The sequence below is a fragment of the Colossoma macropomum genome, unplaced genomic scaffold, assembly GCF_904425465.1.
Source record: "Colossoma macropomum unplaced genomic scaffold, Colossoma_macropomum, whole genome shotgun sequence".
Taxonomy (NCBI): Eukaryota; Metazoa; Chordata; class Actinopteri; order Characiformes; family Serrasalmidae; genus Colossoma; species Colossoma macropomum.
Genome location: NW_023494785.1, coordinates 12,498,309 through 12,517,245, shown reverse-complemented (window position 1 = coordinate 12,517,245; position 18,937 = coordinate 12,498,309). Strand labels below are relative to the sequence as shown.

The 18,937-nt window shown below is 37.7% G+C and overlaps 1 protein-coding gene across 1 annotated transcript in view; it reads left to right on the top strand.

Annotated features, from left to right (window-relative positions):
- The window catches only part of vstm2a (V-set and transmembrane domain containing 2A), a 29,186-nt gene extending 16,072 nt beyond the window's left edge, over positions 1 to 13,114 (top strand). Inside the window, exons 3-5 of the mRNA XM_036578693.1 lie at positions 5,495 to 5,545; positions 5,896 to 6,229; positions 12,320 to 13,114. Of these exons, the coding sequence (XP_036434586.1) occupies positions 5,495 to 5,545; positions 5,896 to 6,229; positions 12,320 to 12,396 (462 nt within the window). The 3' untranslated portion in view covers positions 12,397 to 13,114. The remainder of the gene's footprint in view (positions 1 to 5,494; positions 5,546 to 5,895; positions 6,230 to 12,319) is intronic.
- Positions 13,115 to 18,937: the final 5,823 nt, after the last annotated feature.

Sequence of the window (18,937 nt, the reverse complement as noted above, 5' to 3'; positions counted from 1 at the left end):
AAACTTAAAACTCTAACATGCAAGCAAGGAAAATTTGATTTGATTATCCATTATATGTATCCTCTAAACTTACTGTTTGCTTTGATCTTACAGGCACATATTTTATCATGCTGTAGCAGAACTAGATTATGCAAATTGTCTCTTCACTGAATTTCCTCATTTTTTATATTAAAAAGATTGATACCTTTTTTGATGCAATTCGCAAGCGATCAAATTCCATGCAGTTCATTGTGTTTGAGTCAAATTGCCGGGATGCAATTCAAATTAAAACACTTTGCATTGAGTAACACCTGAAAAAAATATATATAAAAGACTCAGCTTGTCTTTACAAAGGCCTACAGAAACCCTGCCCTGTGTCATATTGACTTGCTTTTGCAGACCAGACAGTGAGGTCAGGGATCAGTGAAGACATATATACTGCCCACAAAAAAATGAAAAAAAAAACCTGACCATGCTGGAGGGAAGGATGTAGACCGAAACCACTCAGAATCTGAGTGAAATAATTCATTTCAGGCTGTCAGTCATGGGCAGACAAGATGTCTAGTTCAAGGCTGAAGCTATCAATCATATGAGGTGTCTCCCTCACCATACTGAGCCTCATCTGCTGATCTTAAATGACCTCATGTAGGACTAACACTGTACCCACTGGGGAATGCGCTAACGCCTGCTAGCAAAGTGTAATAACTAGTAAGCAACATTACACATTAACAGATATTTGACAGAATTAAAAGAATTCGCTCAATAATTTTTCATTACAACTGGCTGAATACGTATGTGTTGTAGGTCAAAGAGTTGGTTCATTTTGAATAGTAATGTGAATATAATTTTGGCAGAGGTTCACTACTTGTCACCCTACTGCCCACACTTTGGTACCGCTAGCATACATGCAACACATGGCACAACTTGTTCTTGATTTTATGCATTTTCTTCTGCCAGCTCAGAAAGCCTATCTTCCCTCTCCACACATGAGTTTAATTCAACATAGAAGCTAGCTTGATATGTGCTTGCTTTATTTAGAAAAAAAGTATAAATTGTATTTGGCACATGGATTGGAATCATTAAGATGCTTTGAACAAGTACTTTGAAAACTTCTTGTAAGTAGAACTGCATTTTGTGTTTCTACATGTATTGTCAAACTTCAACATTGATCCAATGCTGTATTGGTATTTAAATGTGGGTAACACTATTTGGATGGTTCACTTTTGATGCTTTGTAGATGCCCAGTATATCTTTAAGTAACATTGAACTAAATATCTATTAAATGCAACTGAACTTGAAGTTGAGTGTGGAAGATTTTCTTAAACCTATCCCTAACCCTAAACCTAACCCTAACCTCAAGCAAATCTACACCTACTCCTAAACCAAATCCTAAACATAATGTTGTTGATAATCAACTATCACCAGAAAGTTTATTAATGATTTAAGTATCTGTAGATCATCTATAGGGGACCATCCAAATAAAGGGTGACTTAAATGTGTTTTAAGAATGTTCTTTTACTGTTACTCTAAAAAACAAAGTGAATGTTACTCTATTAAAATTCTTTTGGATGAATCATCTCCTTATAATAGTCTCCCAAAAAATCAGTGGAGAAACATTCATGCTTCTCCTTTCCCTGTGAACTCTCAATTGTTTATGAAGTGTCAATTACATTTAGGATCAAACCAAAAGTGAGGTCTACCTTTTCAATAATGCAACACAAACTTTCATAGACTGTCAAGTTAAAAAGAATAAAAAACACAGTTTCTTTTGATGCAGTATATTGTCCAACTAAATTTGGATGATTTTATTATGCAGTTTTAACTCCATGTCCTATGCAGCCTAATAGTACTTAAGGCAATACTTTCTAACCCTCATGGTATCAAAACTGCCATCATTATTTCTCTGTATTCATACAAGGTTGTATCTGCATGGCTCATTAAATTCAACCAAGCGTTTCAGATGTCCAAAAGTATTCAGGCAGTCCTAATTATTGCATTCAGCTACTTTAAGGTGCATCCACTACTGACACAGACGTTCACAGCTTGTATAATCTCCATAGACAAGCACTGCCAAAGGATGGGACATTCTGGAGCAGCTGCACATGACTGTAAGGTCACCATGCCCAAGGCAAGTGTTGGCTAGGGCAGTATGAAGTCCCCCAGCATTGCACTGTGAAGCAGTGGAACTGCCTTCTCTGGAGTGATGGAGCACCATCCAATACTTTCTGGATGGAGTTGTAGTGACATTTGTGATCTAGAACCAATCATCCAGCATCAGCACCTGACCTCACTAATGCTCTTGTGGCAGAATGCAACCAAATCCTTATGTCAGTGTTCCAATATCTAGTGTAAAGCCTTCACAGAAGAGAGGCTGTTACTGCAGTGGAGATGAACTCTCTTTTAATACCCTTCATATCAGAAGAAACGTTGAATGAGCAGGTGACTACAAACTTTTGGACCTATAATGTATGTAACAGGTGTTCCTTTGTTTTATATATATTTGCTCTATGCTTTGTTCTATATATGTAAGTCATTGCCAACAAATGTACAACTTTCTTTCTTATGACCTTGACTTGAAATTCATGATGCACACAGTTTAATATTTCATGGTCCAGCCATAAATGATACTGTTCCTCTGAGCTTTATCGAACTTGATTTAATGAGTTAGTTTGTATACTGCCTCACATGATCGAACAACACATCAGCATACCACTGAATTGTTCTTTGTGCAGAACACAGCGTACCTCTTGACAATACCGTGGTTACATCTGCCATCTAACAACATTCATTATGTTCAGAGATTGAACTCTGAGTTATACCTCTTCCATTCTGCCATGGATGTCTTGGCAGCTTTATGAAGGACTGACTATAAAAAAAAAGAGAGTTTGAAGATCTACTAAAAACTGAAAGCATGCAACTGGGGAGATTTCAGATGGTGAAAGGAAGCATAAAATATTGACAATGCTGGAATACTTCAGTGCTGTACCTGGCCTTTGAATGAAACCTCTGATTTGTGGATCATTTGGGACAACTCTGAACATATTTAACAAGTGAACACAACAGAATGCGGCAGCAGCAAGCAGCTTTGGACCGTACTTTCTGGATGCGAGATGGGCCATGGTTTTAAAAGGGTAATTAATGTAGCATCTTTAAAATATAATTAGGAGAGCTTTTCTGGGTTAATATTCTTCATTAAGACAACAGAATCTAAACCACAACAAATCTAAACATATTAAGGCGAGTACTGCATTGACAAACCGGTCTAGAAGTACGACGCTGATCACGAGAGATAATTGTAGTGCAATCAGCCCAGATAATTGTCATTATCCGTACATCTTGATGTGTGATTACTTGGAAAACTGCTTAAGTGCATGAAAGAACTTAATTAGCTATTATCTCTCTGGTCTCAAAAGTGCAAGTCCAGAGCTTGCTCGTCTTGCATTAGTTGAGGTTGTGTTGTGAAATTTTGCAGATGCACACACATTTGTTTCATTACACAGAGCCCTAAGGTCATTAAGAGAGAAGGAGAGTATGTTTAGCATATGTCTACTCAAGCAACGGCTGTGTGCTGCTTCTGCTGCATTTCATCTGGTCTAGGGTTTGCTGAGCCCTTGGCACTGCCATTATAATGCATCTGTGTTCTTTTCCTCATACACAGGGCAAAGTGCAGCAATAGAAGAATGTATTGAACTTCAGCCAGCTTTAAAAAGAAAAAAGCACCATATCCAACAGATACTGGGAAAGTGATGCAGTGCTTATATCTTAACATCCATCGTTGCATCTGGTCTTGCCCTTGTTTGCTTTTAATTCTTGCTGAAATAAGTAAAAGGACTCAAAACTATATTAAAGATGGGTGGAGTGGAAAGCTAAATTTCATGGAAATGAAGTGCATATGCTACATGACCGCAGCCATTCATGGGAGTTATGTCTATATTTTATCATAAATGATTCCATTCTCCTTCTTTGACATTAATTTAGTGCAGAGACCCCAGAGCCTCATGCATTATGCAAAATAATCACAGGGGCACCTTTTAGAAGAAGTCAATTTTACTGAGCATGAGGAATGACAGGGTGTTCTGAAAGGAGTGTATTGTACAGAGGAAATGATCAGAAGTGGTCCATCAAGAACATTCAGCTCAGGTTTGTTGGCTCCATGAGTAGAAATGGATTTGAATGTTGGTTCAGTTGTGAGCAAGTTGGTATCATAATTTGAATTTTGTCATTTAGAGGTCTTAAAATCACATGTAACTCATGTTCTATGGAAGTACTTGATGTACTTGTTTCAACTAAAATTCTATCAGATATGGTATGGCATGATATGGTACATCCATGAAGTAAAACAATTAGATTTAGCCTTTTGAATACCAAAGAGTCCTTTTTTCCACACCTGCACAACAGAGGCTAATAGCAGCGTGTTGAACTCCCAGTGGAATGCTGGGAATCAGGATTGCAATTGGAAATTCATTAGATCACAATTAGGTTAATTGTATTTGTACAGAGTGGGCAGCTATTGGAGGCCTGGTTTAAATGAGCGGCATTTTATAGCATGCAACCTGATGGTAAGTTCCATGGAGCTAATGGAGATAAAGTACACCACTTAAGAGGAAGTGGGAGAGAATAAGACTTGGGAATTTTTTTGTACTTCTTGCTGTATATGATGTAGCCTTTTAGGTGCCTAACTTTTATACAAATACTGTTAGCTGTACTTGCTCTATTGTCAATTCTCTTTCTTGCACAGCCTTCAAAAGTTGACCACAGCATAAAGCTCTCTGCCAGTCATTTCACAAAAGCTCCTCCCCCCCTCCCTTTACCTTTTCAGCTCTTGTTTTAAAACACAAAGAATCTGATAGCACTGCATTTGAAAGGTGTCCATTTTATTCCCTTGCACTAAAAACCACTGTAGCCTGGTTCAAGCCTGGAGTCAGCAAGTCTTCCCTGGGCAGGAATCCATGTGGCATTCATTTCAGTATCCACTAAAATCAATGTCGGGTTTATAGCTTAGTCAAGTTTGGGATTTTTGGGCTCAAGTGAAGACGAACAATGAACCTATTATTTTTTTATTTATTGTATTTTCTATACAGTTCCCCTGAGATCAAAGACATTTAAACCTACAGCTTTCTAGTCAGCATCTATGGTGCCCAGCTAAAGATAAAAACAGGAGCCAGGAACTCTTCCATATCTTGTACTTATTCAGCTTATTGTCTGAAGATTTTAAACTACTTAACCTATAGAAAATGGCTTGTAAGGTACCATCTGTCCTTGTGACTGTTTTAATGAAATAGTAACATTCGCTTTAGCTGTCAAGTAAGAAATGCCTCGTAAAAAGTGCATTCCTCTCCTTTGAACAACAAAAAATATAATAAGTTATAGAGTCTTTGAAATATTTACAGGCTGAGTTGGCTTGCAAGTGAGAATTCCAGGCTGTGGTTATCCAAGATAAAGTGGGCTGAACTTTTAAAATGATGAAAACCTGAAGGCAGTCTTTCATGTTTTTGATGCTTCTCTTGAATTCTAGATGGAGCTGATACCAGAGCCTGACCCTGATGATGAAGGAACTAAAATAAGTGTAAGTATGCTCAAAGCTTTTCAGACCTTTTACCCCCAATCATCTTACAGTGCAAATTAATGACATGGAAGGTTGTGTGTAGATGTGTCTGGACATCGTTGGAAGGAAAAAAAGGATTAAATTTCCTTACAGAAGACTTTATTCTCATCTGTCCAATGCAAGCTTGATGTTCTGTAGTGTTTACCACCTTCAGGCAGCCAGCTTTTTACACTAAAGTCACAGACTGGCTGCCTCAATATTACAAGTCCAATAGCTATTTTCTCACGTCCATGTAAAATGAAAGGCCAAAACATTGAGAGTGAGTGACAGACTGAACGTTACTTAAACTTTGTCCTCCATTTCCTCCACAGACAGTCAAGGTCCAAGGCAATGACATTTCCCACAAACTACAAATCTCACGCGTGAGCAAGAGTGACGAGGGGCTGTACGAGTGCCGAGTCACCGATGCCAACTACGGAGAACTGAAGGAGTACAAAGCGCAGGCCTATCTGAAGGTCAACGCCACAGCCCGCAGAGGACTCATCAAGAAGACGTCGCCCCTGCACCTGACGGATAAGAAACCCCGTAAGAGCAGCTCAGCTTTGGGCCAAGACAGCAACGGCATGAGTTCAGACCAGCGCTCCCAGTCCACCTCTACCTCCCAATCTTCACAGTCAAAAACAGTCAAACACAGCGCAGGGTCAGGTAAGAGTGGCTTGCACTGCTGCTTTTCAGCTTGGGTTTGTGTGTTGGTGTGTATGTTGTTAGATTGGCATTTGTATCTGTTTCACTTCTGCAGATATTATTGATCTTTGAATCCATAGGGCACACTGTCACAGAAAACATGAAGTTTAGATAGTATTTTACTTTTATTTTATTTTTTTTATTTTGTACTGAAGGGCTTTAAAAGCTGATACAGAGAATATCATTTCTTGATAGCATTGTGCACAGTCACAAGTGTAGTGATAAATCCCCATATTTACTTCTGTCCTGCACTGCAAAAATTGGTATGTTGTCAAGTAAAATTGTCTTAAATCTAGTTAATAAATCTAATATCTCTTCTGTTGAGATTGTAGTAATCTTATTTTAAGATTATTAAACTTATTTTCAAACATTGTAGTTGTTTTAAATGATTTTATTAAGTACATTTATCTCACAATATTGGCAGATAATTTTGCTTGTTTTAAGAAATGTGCTTGAAAGAAGCAAAATTATTTGCTAATATAGTGAGATAATTGTACTTGATAAAATTACTATTAAGTAAAAAATGTTGGAAAAAAGCTAGATAATCTTATAAGTGCACAGCTCTCTCAAAGTAGGAAATATTAGATCACTATTTTAAATATTAGATCACTATATTAGACACTTCATCATGGAAAACTGAATGCTCCTGATATTTTTTAAACCAAAAGGTTTCATGTATATAAACATTGTTAAAGTTTCAAAACGTAGCATTCCATCTCTAGTCCAGTTTCCAGCAAGAAAGCAAAGCTGCAAAACCAGCCCATTTTGAATTCACTGTTTTTGTCAACAAAAAAACTATAAATTTCCATACACCTGCCTATTTAGCCTACAGCAGTTTAGCCCTGCCCACTCATGCTGAAGTTACAAAGGGTGTTTCTTCCCAAATAGCTTTTTGAATGAGGCACAATACAGGACAGCCAATCAGAACAAAGCATATTTACATATATACATGTATTACAGTATACGTAACAAAATTTGCTTGTGTAATGACAAGGGATGACGAGAGGTTGGAAAATGTTCATGAAAAATGAATTTGTTTCATAGAATGGCATAAATGTTATAAGTGGGTCTTGGGGGAAAAATTAAACGCAAGCAAAAATGTAGGATATGGTCCCAGTAGAACAATTCCAGTCATGTTGATGAAGCTCTCATACAGTTATTACTTTGTAAAATATATAGTAAGTTTAGTTTACAAATAATGCATTAAAAGAAAGACTGTTTCAGGCATTTTTATGGATTTTTCTCCACTGGTCTTTATGTAGTTCATACAGAGCTCGAGTGAGTAAGTGAACTTCGGACAGGAGTAAACTCAGAACTAGTGATTTCACCATGAAAACTCTCAACTGGAGCTACCATGACAGACTGCATTAGTTACAAGATTTAGAAGTCAAATTCTGAAAGTAACTTTTGAAATTTAATAGGTTTTGTAATAAGCTTTATATGAACTGCAGCAGAACTCATAATGGAATTTATAGGAGTGCCTGTAAAGGACTTTACAGGGCCATTTCTGCTGCCAGTAAAAGCCATAACTCTGCTCATCAATTCAATAAAGGCAGCATTGCGTAAGGCTTATAATGCTGCTCTAAATAGTAAATCTATTACAATCTTTTAGAAACTTGTTTGCCTCAACATTTGGATTCCCAAAAGAAGGCCATAATGTAAAAGTGAGTTGCTGGAGGCCTGTTTTATTAGGCAAGTTTTGACAGTCTTTAAAAAAATAATGACTGGATAAACCTTACGGTGCATTAGGATGTGATTAGAGGAGAGCTGTCAGAGTAAATGTCCTCAAATGAACCCTAAGAACATACAAAAGCAACGTCTTGATCCATATTCGAACCGACGAAGCGTTTTAGATTGAAATGTTATGTGTTTCAGCGGTATGTGTCAGTAGGCGGCTATAAGCGGTGGAGTCGAGGTGATTTGTATGTTCCCAGGGACAGCTGGGCATTTCGAACTCTACTCTGACATGGGCAGAAGTTCTGCATCGACAGAATAGCTGATAGCCCATTCGGTCCCATGGGGGAATGGCAGACGAGCCCTGTGCTGTCTCACACATACATACTCTCTCAAACACAGAGAAAGAGAGACTAGAGAGAGACAAACAGAAAGACAGACAGACAGATGGCTGTATAGAATACATTTCGACAGGCCTGTGCATTCAAAACAATACTTGAAAGCATACACTATTTATATGGATAAATTAAACATGACGACAATAATGAAACTAACACAAACGGAGATGGCATTCATAATTACCACTCACTTTTGTTTCTTGAGTTGAAGTACCTTAAGCACTCTTACCTAACCACAACTCGATGAAAAAAGCCATCTGCAAGATCAGTGAGCTCTAATTACGGATCATGACATTCTGACACAACTCCCACCACTCCTTATAGCTAATTGGACAGAGCTGGTTATAAATGTATAGATGCAATGTGTAATCGAGGGGCTCTGAGAGCATTTCAGCCCTGCGTAAAAACAGCTCGCAGGAATGATTAATTATTCTCCACAAAGAGGACGAGGAGGAGGAGGAGACGCAGGGAAGCTTGAGCTCGGTGCGATTGCTTCTCCTCCATGATGCTCCTGTTCACTTGATCACTGCGGGCTAAATGAAATCTGGCAGGGAGGAGCAGAGGGTCGTGAGCCTCCATCTCTCGCTCTCTCTCTTTTTTTCCTTCTTCCTCTCCTCCTCTCTTTCCTGATATTGAACTTGGCTGAGAGAGAGACTCCCCAGACACCCTTCCTCTCAAAGAACCGCCGCGCTTGGTCTGAAGGAAGAATCCCGTAAATGTCACAGTGATTTACTGAAAATTTCATTTTCCATTTCCTCAATGTTGCCTTGTTATTAGGGGTTTTATGGCTAAATATACAGCCTTCTCACTCTCCCTCTCCCTCTCCCTCTCTTCTCTACCTCTCACTTTCTCTTCAATAGTTTTTTTGTTTTGTTTTTTTTACAGGTACGTAACTTGTTTGTGAGATCTGCTTTGATGTTTTTAGGCCACCTATTTTAATTCCACTGTTCAAAACAAGAGCGGAAAATGCGAGTAAATAATTGCAAAAACAAAGATCAAAAATTAGAGTGCCCATTGCCCAAAGAGAACTCGGCCTCATTCTTAGTCAACAAGCTTTCTACCTTAATAAATGCATGAATTTAATTGCCTATACTTCACGCAATGATTCTTCCAATGCAAATTCATGGCTGGTTGCTCCAGTTTATGAGTCCCATTAAAAAAATCTATTAATTCACTCCCTCCTATGTAAAAATTTCATGATCATTCATAAATCATCTCCTTACGTAATGTGTTGAAAAAACAGTGCGAACATGCTTCCCTAGAACAATTACTCATTCGACAAATCTAAATACGTTCCCCCAGTTTTCCCGCTAAGCCCTCCTGCCGCCATGCATGCAGGGATGTAATGTGGTGGCAGCTCTTGCGCATTCAGTTAACACCCTTGGAAAGTATGCAAGCTCAAAATTGAGGCACTGAGAAAATGTAGGTTGTGTTGCACAACGTGACAGCTAAACTACAACGCAGACAATACATAAAAATGAATGCAAAACACAGAACTGTAATTTTCTCTTGGTAAGTAAGAGGAATTGGCTTGGCTTAGCTGACATAAAATGAAAGGGTGTCCCATTCACTAACCTGCTTCATGACACGAGTGTCAGTTCCTTTTACGAAACAGGAATGACAATTTAAATGGAGATTGCGCAGAAGATTGTGTCTTCACAGTTGTCATAAAGTAAGGTTAGAGCTTAAAAAAAAAAAAAATCTTAAAAATGAACCACAAGTTATTCAGCATGATGTGCTGACGAGGTCAGATAAAGCCCTTCCACTACAGCACTATCAGCACGGCTAGATGCTCGGATAGATGAGATCCTAACCCATGTGCTTACTGGCAGGTTTTTCAGCAGCCGCTTTCTCTGCATGTAGGATGTAGTGAATGGATTCAGAAATCGTTTAGGTAAAGACAGCATCTTGACAGGTCAGGTCAGTGGTAGGGATTTACATAAATCCCTATTCGTGTCAGTTTAATGGCAGTTTGATTTTTGCATTGCAAGGCCTCCTGAGAACAGTGAAAGGCTTTTACATTTATTTGAGGTGCGCTCTTCTTTTTTCTTTTTCTTACCCTGCAAACAGAAGTGTCAGGAATTTATTTTGCTTCATGATTATCCATGATAGTCTGGCCAAATCACATGTTTTGTTGATTTTCAAGGTGAAAATAAGTGCACATCCTCTTCATTGAACACACTTCTGCACATCGTAATGCACAATTACTGTTTATTTGCTGCTTTAGCCCCTTAAATGTCCAGGGCTCTCCTTATTACACAATTCTATAATCTAAGAATAGCTCAGCCAGTTTGCAATGAAATCTCTGTAGTTACTGAATAATAAGCCTTGGTATGTAATAAACCTGGGATGTTAAGTGGTTAAACATATTGGGAAAAATAAAACATAAATCGTGTCCTGTGCAAAGGTTACAGCACATTTTATACTTTGTTTTATTTTTATTCTGAGCAAATAAATAGAAATTGTGCACTAAAATAAGCAGATTGAAGCAAAATGTCATATTTAAGTTTGTTCTCTGTAGAGGACAAAATCAACTAACGTGATTTGACCAGGGGCATTCAAACTTTTGCATATAACTGTACAGTATCTCTCTACAATCTGAAAAAGAAAGGTGTCACACAGCGTTCTTTGAAGCGCTGCCGAAGAGGAGCCACTTTCAGAACCCTAAATCCCTTCAATGGATAGTTCTTTGGAAAAACATTTCTGTAAAGGCAGTGTCTAAAGCCTGATTTACAAAAGCTTTTAAAACTTCACAACATGCGCAAAAACATTTGCAAGTGGATCCACTAACAGGGTCTGAAGATTGCGTCTCTCAAATGAGCAAAACAGCACATGCTGTCCATTGTGCCTTAATGAATTACACACTAATTTAGCACCCCCAAGTGTGAATTAATAAATCTGAAAGTCATTTTGAGAGCAGCAAATGTGTGTATTTAAACTGGCTGCTTTCAAGGTACTTTTTATGTATGTCTAACCTAATATTTGTTCTGTTTCCTCATTTTGTACAAAATATGAATAAAAATGAAACGTAGTTTGTATAATGCTTCACACAGTCATCAAACTTGCTTGCTTATTATTATAATAACAATAATAATAATTAAAAAAAAGATATCTGATGCATGGAGTTGAGTGGAAGTCAGGCTTGAATAAATCAATGTGCCAAATGTATGGAAATGGAAACCTTTAATGAATTAGAATCACTAATCTATTAGAAAGTAGCCTGTAGGCTGAGAATGCAAGAAAACACCCTGGACCAGGGAGACAATATTTGTCCCCTGACCCACCAAATCTTTTATAGTTTTATTATATGCTTTTTTCCTTTTATTCTTCATGTGTTGTATGTTTTATTCCTCTTATGTCCAACTCCCTCTCTTTTTCATTGCACAGCAGCATTGACTGCTTTTTTTCCCTTTGGCTATATCTATTTTTTATACTTATATTTAATACTTAACAATGCAAAAAATATGAATATACATTAAAGATACTTACGTTTAATACTTAACAATGCAAAAAAACATGTATGCATTCAAATTGTTCTTTGAGTGTTCACGGTTCCACTTACAACCATCGCCTTTACTAAAGAAACCTTGAAGAATCACGAGCAGTGCATGTGAAGATTCTTTAAACCTTTAAAAAGGATCTTCATACTCACAAATTCCTTTTTCAGGCATGTTTCTATAGGAGACCAACAGTGGTTCTTCAGTAGCATCACTCAAAGAAGCCTCTGTGGCACCTTGAGTGCATACCATAAGTCAGATATGTATGAGTATTGAACTCTCTCCGGGGTTCCGTAAGATGTTTATTTATTGTGTTAAATTTATTGCGGTAGCTGTAACAAGACCTAAAACTGGCAAAAATCCATGTTGTCTATGATAAGCGATGACTGCTAGCTTGCATGTAATTGATACCCATGATTCATTGTTTGCTGTTTGCCTCTGTCAGCTTTAAGATATTGATGCAGCTGTAATTTCTTCCCCAGGTACCAGGATAGCTACGAGCTATGGACTTGCTATCCTGCTTTTTGCTAGTGGCTGCGTGAGGGGAGCTTTGCTATAGTGGGTGACTCTTTTTTTTCCAGTTCTACTGTTCTTTAAGCAAACAGAAGAAAAAAAAATATCACTTGCTCTTTCCATGGAGTGGATGGCACAGTTGTCCCTTACATGAAACCAATATTTGCACCCAAAATGTTATTATTCTCTTCACCAGAATCACTCTTTTTCAAAAGCCTTGGAGGATAAGACTTAAGTCTTCTTGGACATGTGCTTCGTGCTCCAGATGATAAAAACACAACATGGACGCAAAGAATTATGGGCTACCTTTCACCCATATACTATTATCAATTTTGTTGTATTTTTTTCTGTTTATATCTAGCTGTGAATTTAATATGACATGCTCTAAAGTTCGGGAAGAATTTATATTTGTGTAATATATAAATATATACATACAGATGCATATATAAGGATTTGATTTTAAACCTTCTTGGACTCTGTACAGCTTGCATTCATTCTGGAATACTATGTGTGCAAGGACACTGAAGAAAACATGAACATAACAGCACTGGCATTTAAGTAAATATTGTGGCTGGATAAGTAATGGAGTTCTGCTTAACTGTGTGATGTTCTAAGCTGTTTAATCTGCTTTGAGGTTTCCTGACTTTATTTGATGCAGATTGTCCTTCTTGCTAAAATGCACATGCCATTCTTTGTTGTTGTAGGGTTTTTTGATTTGATTTGTTTTTTAGTTTTGCATAATAAATGTGAGCTTATTTCTGTTATCACTCTGTTAGTGTTGTTGTGTATTCGAGGACAACAAAACTGTTTCCACACGTCATGTGCCATAACCGTGCCTACTTAGCATGTCTAAGAAACAAAGCCAGGACATGTACTAATTAGCCTACTGAGGACTAAATTGCACACAGCAATGCCATTTAAGGACTCAATAAATACCGACCTCCTCCTTCATTCCATGAGAGGTGATTTGTTCAGCCAGGAGAGAAGATGTAATAGGAAATGCTCAAGTCAGCTTTTGTTGCCCTCTAAATCTCTAACAATCATACCAGACTGGAGACTCTTAAGCACACTGAGAATTGTTATTTTCTCTTATTTCCACCATCTTCAGTGTGGTTTGGTGCTTCTGTTTGATCTTCTGAGCATATCCTCATTTCCACAAAATCTTGACAATGTGACCTCCTGCTTCAAAACCCATTACATTTGATCATTGAATTTTCACTGTCTAGCTATTTTTTTTTTCCCTTTCTCTGTTGGATTTATTATTTGCACCCCTTGCACACTATGTATCTGTCACTGAAGCACCAGAGCCAGTATTTAAAAACCAAAAAGATACCAAAAACACTGAAAAGAACAGTCAATCACTAACAGTAATGTCAAAATAAGTCAAGATTGTAACTCTGTCTCTTAGATATTTTGCCTGCACAATGCTTTTCTCCCATTTTTATCATTTGGGCACACTGTAGCGGGGGGGCGGATTTTGCAACTGGCAGTGGCAACAATATAGTACCTCAGCAGTCAACTGAACGTTTCACTAAGAGTTCAGTTTTTCAACTTTGTCTGTCCACCACAGGGGTGGAATAAATCAGATGTTGTTGTTTTTTTTTTTTTGATGCCATGGATGTTGAATGTCTGAATTCCAGGCGCACCTAGAATGATACAACAAAACAACTGACACTGCTACAGCTCTTCGCTTATAATCGTCCATTTTTGCTGGTGAGGCTGACACCACGGCCACATATGGCATCATGCTGTGAGGCAGGTAATAATAGGATCATTCACCAATATATTCCTAAGGTTTTTTTAAATTTGTTCTTAGGAAAGGTCCTAAGAAAAGTCTACATCAGATTCATGATGTGTTCTTAAACCACAGAATTGTTGGCATCTTTGTGCCCTTGACAGTGTTTAGACACTGTTCTTACCTAAGAACAAATCCCAAATAAGAAAACGTTGGTGAATCTTCATGAAAACTGTGTGTGTTTTATGAAGAAATGTCATCTTAAGAGCGGTTGGTGAATGATGCCCAAAGTTCTTACTCTAAGATGAATGAGAGAAACAGGGATTTATGCCAGCACATCTATACTCTTAAATAGTAATATAACTCACTGTTTATTGCAGTTAGATAGCATGATGCCATAATTCCCATTTTGACAGTAAAGCTAGTATTTTTTGGCTGACTTGAGAAAAACACAACACTACACTTCCTCTTAAATATGATTACTGCCTGTCTTCTTAAGGCTGTCTGTCATACATGCTGGTAATTAAATAAGTTTAATTCACATTCATGTTGCCCTTTTTTCCACTTGAGCCTCCTCCCTCCAAAATGTCCATGCATGGGCCTGAAAGGTATTGTAGTGTTAAAACCATCTTATTTCAATCTAATGTAATCTACTCTCTGAAAAACAATGGTCTGAGTTTTGTTTCTTGGTTTGGATGTATGATTACAGAAAAAAACTTCAGTTAGTATAGAAACTACATTATGTTGGAAGTTCTACTGTAGGGTTTTTGGTTTTCTCTCCCTGATGGCCTGACCCATTGATGATTTACCAGGACCAGTAAAGGGTAAATGTGTGAGAAAATATTTTGACCCCAAAAAGATAAAATTTCAATAATGTTCGAAATGTTTGATCATTTCAATCCTGATCATTTCAAACCTGTTGGTTAGGATAAATTCTATTGTGTGGCTCAAAACAGGTTAACCATATTTAGTATTTAGCCAAGAAGGAAACACTCAATTACAAGATAAGAAAGGGTTCCTCCTCTAACGCCCCAAAACTTTGCTTTTAGAACCCCTTTGCAGGTGAAACTGAACTAACCAAATGGATCAATGTATTCTAATTTTATGACAGGCCATGTGAGAAGGTGCATAGAAAAATAGTAGGAATCACACAGAAACAATGGTTCATGGCTCTTAGAGAACATTGTGGTGTGAGAATCTGTAAATGCCATTCAATAGACCCAAATGTTTACACTTCTGTCCTATTTCCTAATTACATTCCACATGAATCAGTGCATAATATGCTTCACAAATCCAAACAGGTCATAAAAATATGCAATTAATATAATAATCTCTCCCCGAGGGAATTGAAGTAGGACTTGGTCCATGATTCCCTTAGTCTCATCCCCAGCTACGCACATCTGGGAGATAAGGGAGGTCCAAAAGGGAACCTTTTGTTCATTGTCAATTTAATCACTGCCACCTGTAGTTTTATGGTGGGGTCATCCATTCCAAAGAAGTTTTGATCACTGATCACTACATTTTAAACTTTACAAATCACAATCAATCTCATTTAAAAAAAATGGTTCTGTAAAGAACCACTGAATCACAAACCCATTTAGGAACCAAACATGGTGCTTATCTGGCATCGCTCCAAAGAACCCTTTTCGGAACCTTTCTTTTTAAGAGTTTACAGTTAAACATGATGCTATGTTGCACATCAAGGGTATTTCCGCCAATACATGTGAAGAAAGTTTAGGGGAATCTTCTCCGCTGCAGTATGGAAGAGTTCATGAGGAGGCTGCATTTGTAGTATGCAATCACAAATTAACTAGTCGTAAACAAATCATTAAGACCAGCTGACGCCTCTGAATAAACTTCATAAACACATCTGAGCACAACCTTTCGACCAGCCATCATTATGCAGTATAGTCTTTTCGTGCAGTGAGAGAGTCTTTCATCTGATGAGGAGGCAGGGTTCTGTCTATCCATGGTTTCAGGTTAGATATCAGCAGCACTTTGTTATGTTTATTATGTACCCCGTAAATAAACACAAAATACACAATAAAATGGTCCATAACCACTGTGTATTGAGTGTGTTACATTATTCTACTCTAACCCAATTGAATTCAGTTTTATAATGAACCAATAGCTCACTCATAAACATCCAGAGTCTCTGTCAAATGCATAGAAGAAGACCTGAACACCTAGATCTCTGCACCGTCTGCCTAAAAGTCACTGTAAAATAAGTAACCAGCATGATTTTTTTTCCCCCTTCCAAAACACAAAAGTGTGTTTGCTCCTCTGTTGTCAATGATTTATGGATATGTTTCCTGCAGAGACTTCACATCTTCTCCATAATCTCTGGGATTTCATGTTTTGGCGACAGCCTGCTATACTGTTTTCTCATAGGAAAATGCACAGCAGCAGCTGAGTCCTGGAAAATTCCTTGTATTGTACAACTGGAGAGCTTGCTGGATTTATGGATATACCAGTTTGGATCATCATCAGCCTGAGACAAACTACAGAATAAAAGTCTTCATGAGAAACATCTTGCAATCTCATGGATATTCTTGTTTTCTCCAAAAAAAAGAAAAAGAAATGAAGATTTAAATGTAATCCTTCCGCAGATCCTCTATTGACTTGGGAATTCTTTGCTGAGAGTCATAACTGACTGCCTGCTGAACTGTGATGATTCCATGGTTTTCATTGACACTTTGTAGAGCAATGTTGCGGTTTGTACTACTAGCGTCAATAAAAGAATAATCTGTAGTTAATCATCTTTCCTGGCTGGTACTGGATCTATACGACATTTGGAACACGTGTATATTCATTTCTGATATTGGAATGTATGACTTGCAGTCTTTGCTTCAGCCATTCTAAATATTAAAAAGATTCTGCCAAGAAAAAGACGTTCATCAACTGACATTTGAAAAGTATTTCTGTATAAAGTTGCCCAGAATACATCTCTGTGAATTCAGAACCATGTAAAATGTAATTAAATTGCTTTAACGTTGTTCAAACACTTACACTTACCCATCCCAAAGGGTTTTAGGCTGCAATCGGATTTGTCTCCTGTTTTGGATGAGATGTCAGCCAAAAGAATATAACAAACAAAACAAAATGTTTATTACTCAATGTCACCTGTAATACTGAGGGCATTGTAACAAAAATGAAAAAGTAGCTCTTTTTCTGACTCTAATTTTAGTCATATATTATATTTCAATGAGTTTCTAGAAGTTCTCAGTCTTTAGGCTTCAAATTCCTGAATAAATATTCATCAAAGCCAGAGTGATATGATCAAATATTGTTCTCATCTTGTCCGTAAGGACTCCACTTGACATTTATACATGCAGAGAGAATGTGGTAATCAGTTTCGGCTGTTATTAATAACTTCACCTGGTGTATTCTAAAGAGCTCATGTCATGTTATCAGACTACAGTATCTGATTATGTGGGTGAAGAGGTGGAGCTGGCAGGATCTGGAGTATTATCACAACACAGAAATACATTCACCTGTTGATATTTTCCTCCTATATGTTTGACAACTGATACTACAATGTACAGACTGTAGGTGACATTACTGCTATTATGTTAATGACTATTTAAATGAACACTGAGTCCAGACCTTTGTAAGTCATTTTAAGGCAAACATGTACAGGCTTTCAGTTTCCGAGGTAACCAATGACCCATGACTGTAATTTCCATCTTACCAATTTGAAATCCAATACAGAATCAACTTGCCTTTTTTACACTTGTCTGACTGCTCACAGCAAAACCTGAATGACTAATGTACATGTGTCAACATAAATAAAATGTGTCCAAAGATGTTTCCAGTTGACCATAAGATGCATATGCCTCTGTCTGCCAAAGAAATCAGAAATTGCACAACATTAAAAAAGAAAACTCTCCATCAGACAGAACACACGGCGGAAGAAGCAGCCTCCATTCAATCAACATCTCAGTCAATTTTCCACTTTTGATACTGTTCATTTGAGAGAGATCTTGGCATGCAGAGGAAGTTCAGTGAACAATTTCTGGATCAGGAAAAGCCTCTTTGAAATTCACATGTGATATTTGCAAGTGCCGACATCATCAGGTTTGTGTAATCAGTGTGATGGGGAAAATGAGGACGACAGAAGATTGGCGGAGTGTGAAACGGGAGCCAGGGGTGGAGTGGCTCACTTCAGGGTGGAAGCGGAGAGTGATTTCCGTGGTCTCTGTTTGTTAATTTGGTCAACATCACATGCTTATTTATGTGGAAATGAGCAGAGCCTATCCTCTGGCACTTTCACTGGGCTTCCAGCTATCCTCTGGCTCTGATATGAGCTGGTGGGATATTGCAGCATAAATAAATCAGAACAGCACGCTCATCGATTTGATTTAAAAGTTTATTAATCTGTTGTAGAATATTTGCCTTTTTCTACAGTTCACACTCAGAGTTATTACCATCTTCATTCAATGACCTCCAGAATTGTTAGCAATTAGCGGGAAAGATGGACCAAAAAATGGCTATGAATGATGTTTTTGTTGTTTGTCTGCTGAAAATATGAGAGAAATCTTTCAGTGGGAAAAATGTTTTAGAGAAAAATTATTAGCATACCCTATATATCCAAAAGTATCCAGACATCCCTTCTACTTGGTGAATTCGGCTACTTCAACTTGCACTCAATGCTGATGAAGATGCTCAAATGTACACACACACAGTTTGTACACTCTCTTCAATACTTGCTGTATTGAAAGATGCAATATTCCATGGACGTAATTAGTGGATCAGCTTGACTATGAATGGGGAAAAAGGAATCATTAAGGGTGTCAGAAACTGTGACATGAAGTTTTTAGACACCTATTCCAACGTTTCTTCTGAAATCAAG